Below are 21,176 nucleotides of genomic sequence, written 5' to 3' on the forward strand. Positions count from 1 at the left end.
CATGAAAAAAATTATCTTATCCAAAATAATATTAAGGCTTGTAAGAATATGGATTATTGCCAATGGTGGCAGAAGGACCACTGTGAATCTGGCTGCTTCTCCTCTTCACTCCAGTTAGACATATGAGGGCAATACAAAAAACAGAGCCGCTACACAAGTGACAGCTAATATAATTCAGCAGTAAAACACTCTTAAATCCAGCCCACCAAACATTACCGGATTAAATAGATTTCACACCCTTTAGATGCTGAGGCAAAACATTAACTCTCATTAAAGAATTCCATGGAGACCTCCGCAATAACCAAAGCTGGTTGGCAGATGTACTGTTGGATAAGAAGATGATGACCAGGTTGATTCTTGTATTGGTTTACCTTTTAATGTGGATGGCATTAGAAGCAGAAAAGCATAATTTCTCTCCAACAAAATCTTGATTTTTGAGAATTTTTTTTTTTAATTAAGTTGAAATGGGAACCATTTCGTGCTGTCAGTGTGGGCGGAAACCTTGTATCTCTATAAAACAATAACTTTTCAGAAAATTTAAAACAAAAACTTTAAACATTATGTTGTCAAACTCCTTTTAACACTTTTTATTTGTTTATTTGTTTAAGGACCCACAGACAAACATAAACAGTGACCAATTTGAATGATATTAATAAATAAACAAATAAATTGAAATATGAAGATACAAGGCTTCCGACTGAGAACTAGAATAACAAATAATAAATAGAATAGACATCACATGTCAATATCATTAGTTTAGGACCACTGGCCTGGTTTTTCTTATTTAATAGTAACAAGATGGCGGCAGATGTGTTGGGTGGTTTGTCAGGCTCCACTCCAATACTTTCTAACGCATTTTTGCGAATAGTTACTGGTTCAAGAAGAAAACAAAGAAACCAGTCAAGTAAAACTTATAGAGAAGAAGGAAACGTTTGCGTATTTCTGCTTTGCTGTTGGCTTCTGTTGTTGCCACTTGGACAACATTTAAGCGCAAACAAACAGATGTCCCAGGCTGACAACCACCAGTCAGTAAATATGAATGGATTACCGAGATTAAACTTCTTCGGACATGGATACCTTGTCATCTACTCAATCATTAAACAATCTGATCACCCCCGTCGCGGCACGCCGAGCAAACAAATCAACATTACCATCTGCGCGAATATTAAACGAACTGAACCCACCCACCGCGGCACGCTTAGAAAGCGGGATTATCAGAGAGGATGCAATTGGCGTGGGTAATATGGTAGCCTATGTCTAAACCTAAGGGTATTCTAGGTGGACATTTGAACATTCGTAGTATATTGCCTAAATTGGATCAGATCCAACATCTGTTAACTGACTCTAATTTAGACTTTTTAGCGTTGAGTGAAACTTGGCTGAACAGTAATATCCAGACCAGTATGATTGATGTCCCTGGTTACATTTGTCATAGAAAGGATAGAACATCTAAAAAAGGTGGAGGGGGAGTACTATTCTATGTCAGAGACACTCTGAAGTAAGTAAAGTAACGAAATCAAACTGGATACGCCATTAGAATGTTTGGCTTTAAATGTTGTATTATCCCCTAAGATGAATTTTAACATTATAGTGCTGTATAACCCACCATCACATGATGTTTCATTTTATGATGATTTAGACAACATTTTTAAATGTATAAATACTCGCACCGAATCTATTTTTCTTGGTGATTTTAATATTAACTGGCTAGAGAAAAGCCGTAGGAAAAACTTAAAGAGACTGTTGTCAAAACACAGTCTTCATCAGATGATTAAAGGTCCAACAAGGATCACACGAGCGAGTAAAACTATGATAGATTTGATAGTCACTAACAGACCAAAGAGAATCATCAGAATTTATAATTACTTAACAGGGCTCTCTGATCACAATATGACCATGGTTGCACGGAAACTCACTAAACAGCGTTTACCCAAATTTACGAATGAAAGTAAATTAGGGAACTTGGGTATCCCCAAAAATAAATTGACACAAGTTAAAAATTATTTAGATAATTTGGATTGGAATAATGTTTTACAATCGAATGATTTAGAAAATTTTTGTAACTCCTTGATGAAAAACCTCATAAATCTGATTGGGAAATTACTAAACAATTCAAAGGCACGCAACGAAATGTGGTGGGAGCTGTGTTCATATACCTAAAAAAGACCTTTGACACAGTGAACCACAACATACTCTTGAATAAACTTACCACCTTCAACTTCTCCGAGCATGCTATCAGCTGGTTTGCATCATATCTGGAGCATAGAGAGAAACAGGTTAAAATAAACACCGAACTCTCGACACCATTACAAACCACAACGGGTATTCCACAAGGCTCCATTTTGGGGCCTCCTCTCTTTAGTTTATATGTAAATGACTTACCTACATGCTGTCAGTCAGCCAACTGCCAAATATATGCTGACGATAGAGTAATTTATGCATCAGCTAGGACACTAACTCGAGTAGCAGAGACCCTGACCAAGGAAATGGAGGGTGTATCCCAGTGGCTTAAAGAAAATCATCTGACACTTAACGTCAAAAAGACGGTATCTATGTGCTTCTCAATTAGAGGAAAAGCTAAATGTACTATTAAATTAGATGAAGAAGCTTGAGAAAGTTGAGGAATTTAAATTTTTAGGTATTATTCTGGATTCCCAACTCAAATTTAATAAACACATTAACAAACTCTGTAAGACTGTCCGGACAAACCTGAATTGTTTTAAATTGATTAGGCATCATATGCCTGGCAAGGCAGCTTTGCTGTTTTTTCATGCTATGATACTTTCCCATTTATCTTATTGTGTTACTGTATGGGGCCAAGCATCCCAGACATCGGTCAAACCCATCATATCATTATACAAACAGGCACTGAAAATAATGGATCAGAAACCAATCATGTGGCATCACTGTTTGATTGTACAGAAATATAAGCTTTTAAATTTTGTTAGTTTTATTAAGTTCTCTTTTCTTAAATTGATTTTTAAATGCACAAATAATTTAGCTCCAGCCGTACTCTGTCCTTATGTGACAAAAATAAACACAAGGAGAGTGGCCACTAGGAGAGCAGTGGGTGGCAATTGCATAGCAGAGGGACTCAAAACTCCTTTTGGCCAGTCAAGTTTTTCTGTAATAGGGACCCATTTTTGGAATGATTTACCAACGGAATTAAAAACAGAAACCGACCTGAAAACATTTAATAGAAAAGTGAAACACTGGCTGAAAGAAAATCAAACATGTTGTCACTGAGGAATTCTGTTTGGAATGCATTGTCTGTACCGTGTGCCTAAGTGATGTGTTGTTTTGCGCATTGTGATTGTGTAAAATGTTAATGTTTGTGCTTATAATGTATTTGTTGTGTGAATGTGTACATTTTTACACTATGTAGTTTTTTACAATTAATATATTTGGATTATGTTTTTAGAAAGGTCTGACCAGGGACTGGGGTTGCAAATTAGCCTATTGGCTAGAAACCTTTTATGCAACACATTTACACTTATTTTTATTGTTTTGTCTATGATAATTATGTATGTAATAATGTGCGCTGTATTGTCCCTGACAAATAAATGTTAATTAATTAATTAATTAATTATTACATTATTTTAAAATAATTGTATTACTTTCTACAGACATAATAGACACAACTGTTTTTGTTAGAGAGAAATTATGCATTCATGCAATGTAATCTATATATTCTAGATTCAATTCTATATTCAATCAGCATATTTTAAGCTTTCTTTTTCATTCACTATTAGAGTAATGACAGGGTAAAAATATTTTGGCTTGATGCAATAGACTAAAGTCTTTTGGGGTTTCCCAAAAGTTATCTTCAAAGTACCCAGCAATTTATTGTGATGAATGAAAGTATTCAAATCTTCATGCAATTTTCACCGCTCTGTAACCCTTTGACAATACAAGGATTTATCTGTAAGAAATATGGGTTATTAGAGCAAATTGTGCATTTGTGGAACAAACCTCTCACCATTGGAATGCCTGAAGTCAAGAAGGCCGAGAACACAATGTTAAAGTCACCACACTTCATCTGGTAAGCATTCATGCATACTACAGAAAATAATTCAAATATTTAACTCTCATAATATGAGGTCAAACTGTACGTAGGACTGTGGATTGTGCATAAATCTCTAAAATCAGTTTATAATACGTTTCTCATCTTAGAACAGTGAAATTTCACACATGAAAGATATTGCTATTAAATCATCAATACTGTTTTAGTGTCTCCTTTATTGCAATGAAGTTACATTAAATTTTCTTTTAGTGTGCTTCTGTGCTATAACAGTTTGAGTGATCAATTGAAGTAGTAAAACGGAAAAGTTGCTTTATTCCATAATAAGTCTTCTCTAACTCTTAAACTCTGAAGAGTTTGCAGGGCCTACATATGTAAAAAAGGCTTTATATTTGTACAAAATATATTTACACGGTAAAAAACGGAACAGCAGTTTTACTTTATTAGTATGAATTCACTGTTTTTTTGAAGAAAATATTGTTTAATGAGTTAATCAACCTGACATTATTGGGTTACACCATCAAAATAATACAGGTTAGATCAACTAAAGGAACGGTTCACAAAATGAAAACTCTGCCTTCATGACTCATCCTCAAGTTGTTCTGAATCTGTATAATTGTCTTTGTTCTGTTGAACACAATAGAAGATATTTTGAAGCATTACTACTATAGTAGTCAATGGTGGACAAAAGAACTGTTTGGTTAGAAGCATTCTTCTAAACCTCCTTTTCTGTGTTCATCTAAACAAAGAAATGTTTACAGATTTGGAATGACTCAAGGGTGAGTAAATGATGACAGATTTTTAATGAGATTTTTTGGATGAACTGTCAGTTAAAGGTACAAACACATTTACAAGATAAAAATATACCAGTGGACTCCAAAATAATATTGTCATGAGAATGTTGAGATTATGGGTGCACCCTTTCCTTTATTTCACAGTACTCTGTCTGAAAGCAGGTAACATATTATTATGAAATACAAAATAACACTCATTGTGCTCTTGTTTGAATCTGATGCTCTCCATTCACAGATTTCCCAACAGATCTAAGTTGTATGAGATACAGGAGTGCTACACTATGCAATATAAAAACATATAGGTTACTCGCTAGATTATCTATAAATCTGACAGCTCTTGAAATCTACTGAAATGTTTCGTCTTTTAAAAAAATGATAACAGATGAAGACTTTTCAAAAACATCAACATTTAAAGAAAAAGAAAAATACAGTTATACAGGTATTTTCAGAAGTTTAAGGCGGTTGAAATAAAAAAATTGGACGACCCAGTAACATCCTGTTTTTCGGTTCAGCTGATCTAGTGGCAACAGTTCAGCTGAATAATGTAGTCCTTTTCTATCATGTCTCATCCTCATGGTCAGAGCTGATCATTTCCATGTCCGTGCAGTGGCGTTCAACATTTATAAAAGCATTTATACCCGCCAAACAGTAGAAAAGCCTAAAACAATACCCTTAGATTTATAAACTGTTTTCTGATTAAATATTATTGACAGAAATGAGAAATACATGACACTGAAAAGAAGAAAGAATATAACTCGGCAAACAGCATAAAAATTTTAAATCAGGTGGTTAAAAAAACAAAAACTAACTGCTTTTTGTTATTTTGTATGTAGTACATTCATTCATTGGGCTGTTGGCTCGAGATGGGTGGAAAACATCTGCAGGAAATGTGTGATGAGCTGCCAACCAAGCACTTTGGTTCACGATCAGATCCCTCACTATTATTAGGCATCTTAAGGTCAAAGCAGAAGTGTTGTAGTGGAGAATTACTGATAAACAAATCAAAACGAACTACAGATTCTTTTTATTTTACCTTTCTCTACTTTTGACACTGCAATCATTTATGCAGATGTTTTATCTACACCATCCCAACCAAACTGATACACTTTGTGGTCATGATTTACACAAATGTAATATTTCATCAGCCTTGGTGTAATATTGTGCGGTTTGATCAATGGCGTGGCTTAAGAAAGAAAATTGGCAAAGCAAGGTTGTGTAAACCGTTGTCTAAAGGAAAATATGCCATTTCATTGACCAGTGCAATGTTTATCCATCAGGACGGTAAACATTCATTTAAGGACAGATAATATCACAGGAGCTAACTCCAAAATCCATGGTCTAAACCTGAATCATACACATTATAGATTTTTTTCCATTTTTTAACAGCAAACGTTGCAAATATAGAAACAGTATCTGTACATAGTTCATTTGTATTTAGAACAACTCAAATATTGGGAGTAAACTGTCCATAAATTACAGTGGTCCTGCAAGAAGAAATATTAAGATTTCAGAAGACGTCCGTCACTGTTGGATTCTTTTGAGTCTCACAGTAAACAACAGCAAATCCACTGTCACAGGACTTGGCCATGCGGAAACCAAATACTAAAAATCCATTTCAACACATATATATATATATTTTATATTTGCAATATATTCTCCTCTTGTTGCTTTAAGTAGCATCTTTTGGTACACAAACCTTTTTCCCTAAATTGTAATTTTTTATTCACATTTCACAAGATTATTGGGCTTAATTTCTGTCCTGTTCTTTGTAGTCCATCAAAAGTGAAAAAGACACAGACAAAAACTGATTTAAGATTTTTGTTGAGCTGACACTCCCTTCCAGTAATCTAGAATGTCATGCAGGTCTTCATCCTTAGCAAACTGCACTTTTTTCCTCAGGGCATGGCCTGCAGCCATATACTCCTCGTCTTTGTGTCGCTTGCGATGGAGTTTAAAGCGCTCCCAGATGCTGTGTGACGGTTTGCAGTAGTACTCAGGACTAGAAGAGTAACTGAGATTGTGGTACTGGGGAGAAAGCTGTGAGTAAGCCAAGTCTCTGGGCCGAGGCCTTGTCAGGGGCTCCAAGATCGAGGTTTTCCGGCTGTCTGGTCCTTCCAGCTCTTCGATTTGGTGGGAATCAGGGTAGGAATGCCGGTGCTCGCTATACTGGCGAATCTTCTCAGCTTCTGCCCTTAGTATTGCAGCTGTGGGTGTGATAGTCAGAATGGTCTCCCCAGTTGGTGAAGTTTTCTCTATGTACTTCGACTCTGAGCGATAAGGCCTTGGACTCCGCGTAGGACCACCGGTGGCTGTACTTGGGCGCTTTGGAGAGGCATCTGATGTGTGATGTCTTTGTAAAGAGTGGTGGTAGCTGTCCTTGTAGACAGGTGAAAGGAAGTTGGACTTGCTTTGAGGCTGCTCTGAAATAAGGACTAACTGAGGTTCTGCTGTTGACACTGCACCAGATTTCCCCCCTTGGAAGGACGTGGACTCTGATTTTAGAGCATCTATACAATTGTTAATGATCTGGTTGACCTTGTCCACCTCCTTTGCAATGGTTGAGATCTCTGCAACAGAGCCTTGACTGTTGCTAGGCAATGACATCTCACATTCCCTTCGATCTGGATGCTCCCCTGTCCTCACTTCCATGTAATTCCCTTTGGCCATTTTTGGTGTGTCGGTTATATCTTGCAATTTGTATTGCTCCATGTCGCTGCCTGAGGGTAGATAGGGCATTCGGGTCATGCTTTCCCCTGCCATCATTTGCTTTTGGGACATCCTGGAAATTGGCCCACCTTCCAGTTCCCCACCGTATTTAAGCTCAATTATGTTTTTCTTCAAACTACCTGCCTTTTTGTGCTTTTCGTCTTGCTGTCTCTTTTTCCGTAAGCAATAATAGACTATGCCTAAAAATATTACCATACTGAACAGACATCCTAAGATGGTCATTATGTAGTGAGTGGCTGTTGCATTAGTAACTACTCTCTCTTTTCCATTTCTAGGCCCTGTAGATAGAGTCAAACAGGTGTGATTGAAACGCAAGGAGTTTCTTATTGAAGCCACACAGTAAGTGTAGTCGGTGTGGGGTTTCAGGTTTCTCACTTCAATATCTTCCTTTTGGCGTTTGAGATTTTGTATATCAGTGAAGAAACTGTTGTTGTACAGAACAAGGATGTACATTTTCTTGTAGGGGTATGGAATCTGAACAGTGATTACTGCATTTGTGTGAGTCACCTGCTTAAGTTTCATGATTGGTTTCACATCTAAGTCTATGTAAGTGGGACTGATGCTGATTTCCTCAGGCTCGGTCCCAGACGGACAGTCTTCCAGCCCACACGGTGTCGAGTCTGGAGGGAAAGTAGTGGTCTCAGGAGGCACATGGATGTACGGAGTCACATTTTCCGTGCACACAGTGGACATCATATGCAGAGCATTATGGTATGTCGGATTGTTTGGGTTCTGACTGAGGAGACTGTAGCCAGAGAATCCGGCAGGAGAATCACACACCATCCGTTCGCTTGTTCTGTTAGGAAAGACTGAGAGCCAAATGACGAACCCAAAGAGCTTGCAGGAACAATTGAAAGGATTGGTGTACAGCTCACATGTGGTCAGCTTAGTCAAGCTAGTGAATGTGGACCCATCAAGCACCTTGATGCGATTCATGGAAAGGTCAATGTTTTCTATATTTGGGCACTCCCAAAAGGCATTGGGTGTCACAGTCTCAATCAGGTTGGCCTGGAGGTAGAGGTACTGCAGCTTGCCCAAACCCCTGAGAATCCCTTCTGTTAAGTTCTGCAGTTTATTAAAGCCCAACTGGAGAACCTGTAGGTTGAACTGGGCTGAAAAAGCCCCATCTTCAATATAATTAATCTCATTCTTTGTCAGATTCAGATATGTTAGGTTGGTAAAGCGGCTAAGGGCAGAGTAGTGGATGCTTTTGATCTTGTTCTCATTCAAACGAAGGTCCACTATGGTGCTGTTGATGTGCTGAGGGATAGCTTCATAGGGTGGCTGGTTTTGGCTGCAAATAGCCAGCCATACAAAGCCCTTTTCTCCTTCTATAAGCCAGCAATCCCCCCTTACTCCAGCCATGCGAGTCAGACAGATTAATGCCACAGACCAGAAGAAGGCACTCTTCAACATGCTTCCATTAAAAGCTCCTGAAGCCCTCCTGGAAGCCATGAGCAATACCAGCTTGGAGTACCACTTGAATTTTAATAGGCTGGATGGAACCTCACAGTACTTTGGCAGGGTAAAAAACCCTATCTCTTGATTCAACCAAGGGATGGAAAAGTCCAGTGTCTGGTCCAGATAATTATTTCACATGAGTTGAGGGTTTTTGTACTGAAATGTCAAGCGTTTTATTGAAGACCATAGCTTATGCATTTACAGGTTGGGTCTCCAATGGAGAGCTTTTACTATAGTGGAGTGGTAGAGCTGGGTCTTAATGTTTCACCAAGTCAAAATGGTCTGTGCTTATTTCCCCAGAGTACAGAATTGTTGATGGCTTTCATCCTCTTGTCTCGTCTTCTCACCCACCATTTTAGTCTCATTTATGGGCCCAGTGGTGCACCCTTGTTAAGAGAAAAGAAGAAGAAAGCAATAGCTGATGATTATAAAGTCTTTACATTTGAAAAGCAATATTCAATATGAAGTTTATACCAAACATACAGCAAACATTACGAAAAGCCTGTTATATATCATCTGATTACAATTGATTGCCCAAATATTTCTAGAATACATCAATCCTGTTAAAATGTAGAAAATAAGATGACACACAATTACACAATTTAAACAGCTCCCTGCAGTTCCTGTGACATATTGCTATTATCGAAAACCATTGGCCAATTACCAACTGACAGCAAATAGAAAACAAAAGTGTCCATGTTCTCCTACCATTAACTCTGAGACTCTCAAAGTGAGAAGGGTCAATACTCAGGAGCTAAAGCAGAGATCAATTACACTTTGTGCTTTAAAATGTTCACGTGAAAAAAACGGTGACTTTTGAGACCACTTTCATAAGCATCCGTATAGCATAGTTAGGAAACATTTAGCAGTGCTCAATTCGGGAATTTTTTCCCCCCTCTGGTCACTTTATTTCATACTTAAAGTGATTTAAAGTTCTAAAGTAGTTTCTGCATAAAGGGACACTGTAAAATTTAAATTCTGTCATGAGTTACTTACCCTGAAGTCATATGATAACCCTAGGACCTCTTCCCTATAGACAGCAATGTAACTGACATTCAAAGCACAGATTTGCGTTCGGGAGATATACGCAGGTCCAAGAGTTATCATACAACTTCAGGGTTAGTAGTTCATGACAGAATTTTCCTTTTATTATCCTTGAATAATAAATCATCCTTCGAGTATCCTTCAAAAAACAGAACAAAAGCCCAACAGAAGACAAAGTATGTAAACATAAATTGTCAAGTATTAGCTTTTCTTGTGAACTAAGTTGAAATTATAAAAAGTGTGAGAGGATTTCTTTACTTACAAGATGCTTTAACTGAAGTTTTTTGTAAGCTTATTCACAGGAGAAAAGGTAATCACATGGGAATGGTGTTTTTTCTGAAACAAACTACCCTCACAAAGAGCAGGTACGCTCCCCAAGGCAGCCACAAGGGTAAAGCATGCTTCAGTTTACATTTATCCCTGACAGGCTTTGAATCCACATTGAGATAGCTATAATCAATGTTGGTTGTATCACACATCGTTCTGTGAGTTAAGGGAGGATGGAAACTGGTGTGAAAGCAAAGTTTTTTTTTTTTCACTGCACCTCTTCTCCTAACAATAGATATAATAGGATTTTTTTCAAAGTGCGTCTGTGCTTCCAATAACCTGAGTGCTATGAATGATCCTAATGTAGCTTTACTTCCACAGTAAGGGACTGATATATTGCCCTGTAACTAAAGCCCCTTTTGTCCTCTTTTATGTTAAGTAATGCATGTCACAAAGATCCAACTAATATGAATACAACTATGCCATAATACAGAACATTCACAGACTGCATTTAAGAAAACAACACAAAAACGCCATTCATGACAGTGCTGTGTCTCCACAAAGCTGGTGAAAGCTCCTTAAAGCCTCTTCGCTAGATGGAGGAATTACAAGCAAAGACTGGCACAATATTGAATTGTTACTGTGATTTCCATAGCGGCAAAAACTTGTTTTAATTGTATCTACTTGACCCCCTGTAAGCCATGTAAGGACATAACAGCTCTATGAAAGCCCCAATAACTGAAAGAAGGAGAGCATGTCTTGCCATTACTGTGAGGCTGATTTGCATTTCACTCAAGCCATCCACAAGTGAATTATGCAAGCAGGGCATGCTTTCATTGAAGAGGAAAGAAACATTTCCCATGTGCATATATGCGCATGGTTCATAAAGCTCTGTGGTAGGCAGTGGATCAAGGCTTTTACTGGGTTACGCCTGGGTTCCTCCCGAGCGATGTGTTAGGTCTAGGCTTAAGATCGCGCTCTGGTGTAAATCATAAATGACGTGTCAGGAAAGCTTCTGATTAAACATGTCTTAATCAGCATCACTCACTGGAAGTATATGGTGTGTTTCATAAGAGGGGCTGCAAATCTATGTTCTTTTTTGTTGATAAAATATTATATGTGTTATGTAATGTACTATAGAAAAAGTCATCTTCAATAAAACCTAAGAAGCTAGCAGACTGTTCCACACACAAAAGCATATTTTTCAGAATATTAGTAGCCAAACAACATTGTCCCCGATTGACTTCCATTGTATGAACACAAAACCACCGAGACATTTCTCAAAATATAAAAATATTGTGTTACACAAAATAATAAGTCATATATAAGTTTTGAATAATATGAGGGTGAACAAATTACTTAATTATGTTGAACTATTCATTTTTTTATTGATGTCAAAATCATTATGTGATTCATAGTTGCTAATGGCATGTACAATGACATTATATGCTTTTTGTTCACACAGTAGTTGCTGTGTTGAGATACCATTGTTTACACTTTGAGACTTAATACTTATATTCTTTCTGTATTTACGTTCATGAAATGACATTAACATGGTCATGATTTATTATTGATACCAATTGCCTGTTTAATAAAACTGGGAAAGATTACTGTCATAATCTGCATGCATAAATTCTGAACTGGCACAGCGGGGTGCTAGCTATGGCAAGATCATAAGTTTGATCCATAGGATGGACCCTAAATGATCTAAAAGTTGCTCTGGATAGTGTGTGTTAAATGTATTCATATACAGTATATGTATATCACGAGCAAGGCGGGACGAGAGACATGAGGGAAAGGCCGAGGCCGGATGCGTGTTGCACCGGTCTCGTATCTCTCACGGAGGAGCTCCGGAAGCAAAAAAGGACGATCGACAGGAGGGTACGACGAGAGAGGCCTGTTCCCTCACGGCTCTCGTCCCGCCTTGCTCATCACAGTATACTTTAATGAATGTTTTCTCAAAACACTAACCACTAAACTGCACTGAAATAAGAATTTGACTTTTGGTGTGGTTATAAATCTAGCGTGCAATTCCTTTAGATTGCAGAATTTTACATTGTCATCTGTGTAAGCCAAAGTCAGGCCACTGTAAAATATTTAAATAACAGAAGTTTGAACAGTAGGGAATATGAGGTCATTTCAAATGTCCTTAAAATATAAGACCTCCCCCAAAGAGCTTCTAACATTTGCCGAGACTCAGCATATCTGCTCAAAAGCACGCTGAAAAACATTAGCGTGATCCAAAGTACCACACAACCTTCTGCCCACGGGCTGTATTTTCTCCAAGATTGTTAAGAAAGCGACAGGACAGTACGCGACAGTCTGATAGACAGCTTCTCTGTGCAGCCCTGCCTTTTGAATGGTTTAATCCTAAAGCCTGTGCTTCTAGCTGCTTTCGGCTGCCTCGGCGCAAGAAGATTTCCTGCTGTCCAGAATGGCAGCCGCTGACACAAGGCCGTCACAGAGGTGTCACAGATGCAAGCATCTCAGCAGGTGGAAGTGTTATGTATTGGAGAGAGACCTGAAGGACAGCTTAGTAATTGAACCTACAGCATCAATCAATCAACCAATCCGATCCATCAATACCATTTAAAGGTCAGAGGTCATATTCTTGGTATGCTGACCTTTCACAGTATGGTCTGTCTTTTCTCAGACAGTAGAGGTCATGTCTATTATGATGAAAGTGGAAGTCAGATGTTAAAAAGATTAGCTCAAACACAACACACATACTCAGATTTCCTTAAAGCAAAGGGATTATTCCACTATATTTAACACAAAAAAGTAAAACCCTTAATAATTTACTGTAAAGATGATACAGTAGATTCGTATGCTTAAAGAATACCATGATAATACCCCATTCATTCATGGTATGAATTAAACATGAACGTTTCTTACTTTGCACACATATTAATATTCAACAACATTGTTATTCATACATACCAGGTTTCTGATTTGCAAGAGTTTAACATCCTTGCTATCATTCAAAGACATGCAGCATACATACTTGGTTTATTCCGAAAGCCTCTGAGGTTGTATAACTTAATGAATTTATCATAAATAATTAATGAGAGCAAAAAAATGCATAGTAATGTAAATAAAGTTATTTCAAATTCCATACACATTCAACCCTATGCTCCATTCATTTGCTCATTAAAGGACTAGTTTAACCTAAATCCACTACACAAGTCAGTCTGCAGAAAACAAAAGGAGACATTTTTACTGTAAGTCACTTCGGACATAAGTGTCTGCCAAATGCGTAAATGTAAATACATTGCTTTTGATCGCTAGCCAACTAGTAGCGAAATCTTGACTTCTGACTCAAAGAGTAGCCGCTGTTTCTGCGTGGTTTGTCTGGGTCTGAATGAGCCCTCAGGGAGAGATTTTATCGAATTGTTATTCAGCCTTGTCTGTTTTGCATTAACGTGAAATACGAACAATTCGCAACAAAATTCACTATATTAAACTAAAACACTATGCCAAGCAGTACCGTCTCCCCTCCCACATGTTTCTGCCTTCTCATCGGTCTATTCTGCATTTTAATCCACACATATTAATGACCTCTCTCTGCGTATGCCATTAGTGGCTGCTGGCAGGCGCGGATACAGAAATTGACTTTGTTTTCAGGGCGCCTGAGGAGGAGCACACACAGCCATGTGTTAGGAGCAGCTTGGCAAGAGCTATTGGATGGATGTAAAATTGGTTGGAGCGCAAAACCTGCGTGGATGTGACCAGAGCCCTTCACATCAGTAATGGTGCTATGCAGTGACATTGGGTTGGACCGGCTTTTGAAGCAGCTCCCTCTGAATAAAACAGGACGATATATACTGATAGATACTGAAAACAGGATGAATAAAGCAAATGTGTTAGGATTGAAATTCACATTTGGTGTTTCAGCCAAAATTATAGTAATTGTAGGTGAAGAAGATGGAGACATAATGATAAATTATAACAGAATTTGTATTCCATTGAACTGAACTCAAGCAGTTTGCTATTCTTTTACTATTGCGTGCAGGTTTCATACATTACATTTTTACTTTATATTTTGGTCTATATATTTAATATTATAATATTGACTAAATCTTTTTGCTTTCAAAATTCAAGTGTTTTTTACATTTTAAATGGACATGCAAATATTATATGCACATGGTTAAGGTATTGTTCACCACAAAATTTGTAAATTAATTTACTCTCTCCCCTGTCATTTCAAACCTGCATGACTTTCTGTCTTCCGCAGAACACAAAAGAAGATATTTTGAAAAAAGTTGATAACCAAACAGCACAGGAACTCATTCAATTCTATTGTATGGACACAAAAGCAACGCAAGTGAAAGTCTGCCGGTTAGCAACGTCCTTCAAAATATCTTCTTTTGTGTTCTGCGCCAAAAAAGAAAGTCACACAGGTTTGACAGAAGGGTGAGTAAAGGATGACAAAATTATTGGCCAGCTATAACTTTAAGCCTCTCAGTCCAGTGGGACTTATTACCACGAAAGTGTAACAGTGCAAAAGAGCATTACCCTCACATCCTGCTCATCCTCATCATTATTTTAATCATTAGTTCTAGTTCTAGATATTTGTCGTTTGAGACACTCTGGAATACCAGGAGTGTCGTAAAGTAATGAAGTTCCTCATGGGCTTAGTCTCCAGCTGAGCATGAAAAGAGAAAGGACAGGCGAAACATAGTGGCTCCTTCTTTAAAAACTTTACCTACCAAACTCAAACGTCCATGAAATGAATATGAGAAGTCCATCAATGAAAAAAGCGCTGTAGAGTGATTGATGGCTTTAAGAGAAATAAAAAATGGACTCCTCTCCAAAGTCCACTCTCTTCAGTATGTGCCCTTTAAAGCAAACAAAATGTCAAAGGCCAGCAGCATGCATAACCTCACCCATGATTTCTCTGAGCAGGATGTGGAGGTGGAACCCCCTTTAGGTAAACCAATAGTCTCAACTCATTAATATAACATGGCTCACTTCAGATACACACTGATTTAACCACAAAGCTGGTATAAATCAGATTAGCCACTTGCATTGGTAAACTTAAAAAAGAGATGGTTACAGTGTCTATGGATAAGACATCATTTATAATCAATTCCTTAAGCTGTTGCTCATTGCCTCATGCTCCTTAAAAACATACAGCATCTCTCGCATTAATTCAAAAAATGGTTCCCATTAACAACATGGGCATGCTATTCAGGTAAACAGTACTACCCCTTGAAATGAGCTTTAGAAACAAACGCTAATAGTGTCTACAGGGACTTAGCTCCCACACAGTCCGTTTCTATGGTCCAGAAGAGGCTATTGTAGGGCCCTCAAACCTACTCCCTTGTCTAGGGACACTTTCGCTTGGCCTGCATGCAGAGCAGTGATGGCTTGTCTATTGTTCTCTGTGGACGACCTAATGAGACAGTGGTAGATAAACTCAAAAGGCTTCAGCACACATTAAGCATTTATGAGGTGTTCATTAGTTCTGGCCATTTAGGGCTGTGAGCTTTCATTTGTAGCAGTTCCTCCCATAGGAAAGAAAAATCACACAAGACCCTTTGAAATCTCATTTGTTTCTCTAGACATCACTGAGATTAACTGAAGATCAAATAGAGAGTTTTGTATTAGGAATTCTCGGATTCTCCTTCTGAGACAAAAAACAGCAATAGCTATAGGGTGCATAGACGTAGACTAGACTAGACTAGACTAGACTAACTACACAGGAACTTACCCAACAACCACAATGAAACAGCACAAAACAGAAGACACAAGGGCATTAAATAAGGGACCAAGGTAACGAGAGGATGGGAACAGAGATGAGACCAGAGAGAGTGTATGGAAGGCCAGAAGGGCCATAAATACCTCTCTCCACACAAAACATAAGATTATGTCATGATCCTGCCACTAAACCAAGAGAAACATGACACGATGCGGCAGAATCATGACAGGGTGCCAGATTTAAAACGTTAAATAACATTTACGAGTTATAAAATGTAGATGTTTGTCGTGTTATTTAGTATATTATAAATAAATATTATAAATACAGTATCTACACTTGATGTAAATTAGCAATTTGATAATTTCACCACATGTTAAAATAAGTGAAAATTACGTATTTCTTACAGTGTTTAAGCTCTTGTGTAGCGCTTCGAGTGTTTTAAAGGGATCTCAACAATTTCTCACACTCTGCACACTTGTAGTATACAAAAATACAAAAGCTAGTATTGATTTTGTAACTTTAAACTATAGTTGCAACGTCGAAAATTGTCTCAAGTGTCTTAAAGGGACAGTTCGCTCAAAAACGAAAACATCTATCACCCTCCTGTGCAACACAAAATCAGAGTCAGTGGGGTTCAATGTTGTTGGGTTATCAATATTTTCCTAAATATCTTCTTTTGTGTTTTGCAGAATAAAGTCATGATAGTGAAATGACATGATAGTGGGTAAATTATGAAAGAATTTGAATTTGTGTGCAAACTATCCCTTTAAGAAAAACTTTTGAGGGGAAAGTTGATACTGAAGTGGCACAAAAGTAAGAACTTATTTATGTCTTCTGAGCTTCTCATGAGCAATACAGTTTTTCTTGATCTGTGATATTTGCCAGCATGTGGCTTGGCTCTGGAATACTAACTATTGGCACTGAAATTATCATAATAACATCTATACATATAAGGATCTGAGTTTCAGTTATATGCTGATAGAGTGTGGTATTTGTTGTGTAGCTCGATGGAAGCTCTTTTAGTAACAGGAAATCCTGTTGTATCCAAGGGGGTAGAATTCGGCTGTGCTCCTATGTCGAGGCCATGGGGTTCTACACTCTGTGATGAGAACATCACTCTAAACAAGTGGTGATAGTTGGTCCTTCACATAGATACACTGACCACAACAATCTCACCACCCAAGAAAATGTATCATTACATATCACAACCTCCCTGTTGTTGCCTCTTTCTGCCCCTGTCAGTCCCTTTCTCCGCCCCTCAATTACCTAAGTACCCCTGTCCTCATTGTCATTTCCCTCACCAACCTTATTTTCCGCTTCCTCCCTTTTCTCCTTCTTCGACATTCTGGAGTTGTCTGTGTTCCTCTGAGGCTGTCCCTCTATGATGTTATCCGGCTGCTTATTTGAAGTAATTTCCAATTCATACGTGTGTCACAGGAAAACATAAAAGAGAAGGGGCTCGAAAGTGCCGAAACAATTCAGTCATAATGAAACTGGCTCTCGTGGGAAAGGAGGACATTCGGTACATCGAACCCTTGAATTACTTTCGAGTGAGAGAGAATTAGAAGCAGACGGGAGGCGTGCTTCATTTGTATCAGACGGTATTAGCGTTGCACGTTAATTACGGGAGTAGAACTAGCTGAAATAGAGTGTCAATGGTCCTGCCCTTTCCAGACCCTCACTGTGTGTGGGGAGCTGGACTTTCATGATGGGAGAGACACAATTCCAAGTCCGGCTTTTAAGTTTGACACCAATGTCGCTGTCAAGAGCACAGACAACCTTGGGGCCCTGCACACTAATTATCTTTATCTAACGTTACCCTGCTGATAAATGAAAGGCGTTGTGCCGAATCAGAGGCTTTGGATTCATTTGTTTGCAGGACAAAGCCTTTTATTTCCTAATGTCCATTGGCATCAACTGAGAATGTAAACTGAAGGGCAACGGATGTGCTTAAAGTGACCTTGTGATATTGGTGTTAACGCATGCTCTGGGCCACAAGGACATTCGGTTCAGAACACAAAAGGTTCAGTCCCAATATCTTACCAACTAGAGGATGTGAATATTGAAATGCTTTATTGTACAATACTTTTCAGATATCACATAAAAAAACTGTGATATTCAAAAAGCTTACATAAACCTAAATATTTGCGACCTAAAAAGTGCACTTACTGCCACCTCATATTAGCACAGTTTTTCAATACTATACCAACTGTGCCAGGGGTATTTAATTAAAGTTCCAAGAGGTCCGGTCTTTATATTTTCTTTGTAACAGAGGTCCGGACAATGTTTTTTGAAAATAAATAAATATTTAATTAATTTAGCCCAGTTGGATATACTGTATAAAATATATAAGTATGTATAGGCTCTATGGCTTTAGGGGAATGCCCTCCTAATAGAAGTCTGATAATTCATATTTGTATATAAAAAAAACTAATGACAACAATTAAAATCTTACTAAGTTACTTACTAAACTAGCCAATTGAAACTTCTTTCATTACAAAATGTGAACTTGCTTGTGAAAACCCAGCAAATGTCCTTCATAAAATCATCCTACAGAATATTCTGTGAAAATATAACAATATCTTAAATATTGACTGAATAATACCCAATTCTTGGTATAATTAATGCTTGAAATTAATCTTTGATGCTTGTTGCCTATTAAGCAATTTGATTATAAGACTTTAACCTGGATTTTCACCAGATCACAAAAGTTTACATGCTGATCAATAATGCTAATGCTAAATGTAGATAAAAACGTTATGGTTAATAAAATATCAAAAATCTGGTTGAAAGGTTGGAGACACATAGCAAACAGTAAACAGACTGACGGATACAAATGCTTTAATATTCGCTGCATTTTGTTTACGGTTGTGTGTCCATTTACCTGCTCTGCTTGTCTGCACTAGCGTTGTTAAAATAAGCATGTGTTCTTCTGCTCTTCATGCGGTGCATCTTTGGCGGGAGAGAAGCAGTGCGTGCGGAGCGGAAAGGGTTAAAATAAAGTGCATGTGGCGCTAAATAAAGATATTAGAGGCTATAGCGGCAAAAGATAAATTACATAAATGTTCCTGAGAGCTCCTGAGATGTGATTCTCCGTTGTGAAGCCCCATGGTTCAATTTAAACAAAAAAATAGTTTTAAATGGTTTATAAGGCTGTCTCGCAGGCCAGATGAATCGAAGCACAGGTCCAGGATCCAGACCGCAGTCCGCCTATTGAGGATGACTGAACCATACCAACCATCATGACCCTGTTCTAGTTTTCATCTTGTCCGATGAAAACTTATGCCAGGGGGTCTTTTATGTAATTTTAAACTTAATATTGTTCTGCTAAATGAGTATCTAAAATACATAAAGAGACCCTTTCTGATCCCAAAAATGTTTATATTAGTACAACAATTAGTTCCAGTCCTTGAATCTGATCGGAAAAAAGGTGCTGAATTACTATCTACTAGCATTACTGTTTATATTACTCTAGCATTGACAAACAATGTTACACTTTTATTTCTAGGTTGACTCAAGAAGTGTGAAAACATGACCAACCAGACCCAACAGTAGTTCCACTATGTGGCAGAAGTTGAGGGTGGGACTACAAGAAATTACACACTTTACTTTTAAATGCCACATACTCTGACAGCCCATGAACATTTATGTTTTAAATCCATAAAGCCTTAGCAAGCAATGACAAATCTTATCAAAGGAAGCCAAGAAAACAAAACCTTGAAGGGCTCTATTCATTCAACGAAGGTAATTAAGCTTAAATATGACAGTAGTCAGGTTGTAAAGCACCTATTTCTACACAGAAACGTTGTCAATCCATAACCAAACTAATTCGATTTAGCGTATGAAATGAGGGTGATAGACAGAAGAGTAAGACCTTCACTTTCTAATGCAATTTTCCAAACCATTAAGCCAGTGCTCGGTGCAGTGGCCTTTGGGTGGAGCAGCTTCAGGCTAGAGGTTGGGAGCTGATTTCTTTCCCACTGCTGACTCAGCACATGGAAGCCCACAGCACACCATCAGCCAGCTCTGGTCCAAATAAGATGGAGAAAGGATGACACACAGCTTGATAAGTTAACATGGCCCTGTGCACCTGAAACGGCCTTGATGAGAACTTTTTAGTGAATGTAAGATCATTTAACCTTTTAAAATGTCCTACTATTAACCTTTTAGGAACAGATGTGAATACTTTTGGTATCAATATCTGTATTTACATTTGATTTACCATATGCATTCTTTAGGTGCAAATGTGTTTTTGAAAGGGTACAAACCCAGTGAAAGCTTTTGTACCTTTTTTTTCAAGAGTGTAGTACATTTTAGTGATGGGAGTGTGAGTAAGTGACTGACAATCTGAATTAATTAACAGAAGAATAACGTTATTATACATTTTTTTGAGTATTTTCAATATGCTGAAAGAAACTTAGGGCTGTCAACGTTTACGCGTTAACTCATGTGTAAAAAAAATTCTTCAGATGAATGCGTTAAAAATATTTACATTTAATAGAAACATCAGTTGCAGTACTATAACATTAGAATTTTGCTTTCATTCATAAAATTATGTTGTTAACGAAATCTGTTTCTACACTGTAAAACTTTGCTGTAATTTCACAGCAGGTTTGCCAGTAACTTACTGTAGATTTAATGTACAATTTTGTTTTATGCATAACCTTACCTAGTTTATATATTTTTCTTTCATAAAGCAAGACTAAATATATTGGGTCACTTTTATTGTTATGTAAATGTAACATTATTGAAGAATTTCCTTTTACAGAAAACAAGAGAAAAATGCTTATTACTAATTAAATCTACAGTAAGTTACTGGCAAACCTGCTGCAAAAACTACAGCTAAGTTTTACAGTGTACATTCATTTGGAGATTAAATGTGAATTTATTCGAATGTAAAAGTATATTTAAAAACATTAATGTTATGTGGGATTAATTGTGATTACTGCACTAGAGAAAATTTATTTGTATTCATTTATGTCCAATATTTGGATCTCAGAATAAAAGGGATAGGTTACCCAAAAACAAAAATTATTTTATGAATGTAGTTGTACCAAACTTGTATTAATTTGAATGATATTTGGACGAACGTCAGTGGCCAAACAAGAGCAAAGGACAATGGTAGTCAAAAGTGCCCCAGAAATGTTTGCTGTCCTACATT

At 37.6% G+C, this 21,176-nt stretch overlaps 1 protein-coding gene across 2 annotated transcripts in view; it reads right to left on the minus strand.

Moving 5' to 3' along the window:
- Positions 1 to 4,930: 4,930 nt before the first annotated feature.
- The window catches only part of elfn1a (extracellular leucine-rich repeat and fibronectin type III domain containing 1a), a 90,608-nt gene continuing 74,362 nt past the window's right edge, over positions 4,931 to 21,176 (minus strand). For both annotated transcript variants that reach the window (XM_079457666.1, XM_079457665.1), the window contains exon 3: positions 4,931 to 9,389. In XM_079457666.1, coding sequence (XP_079313792.1) covers positions 6,625 to 8,997 — 2,373 coding nt within the window. In that variant the 5' untranslated portion in view covers positions 8,998 to 9,389 and the 3' untranslated portion in view covers positions 4,931 to 6,624. The remainder of the gene's footprint in view (positions 9,390 to 21,176) is intronic.

Source organism: Barbatula barbatula (genome assembly GCF_947034865.1).
Source record: "Barbatula barbatula genome assembly, chromosome: 5".
Lineage (NCBI taxonomy): Eukaryota > Metazoa > Chordata > Actinopteri > Cypriniformes > Nemacheilidae > Barbatula > Barbatula barbatula.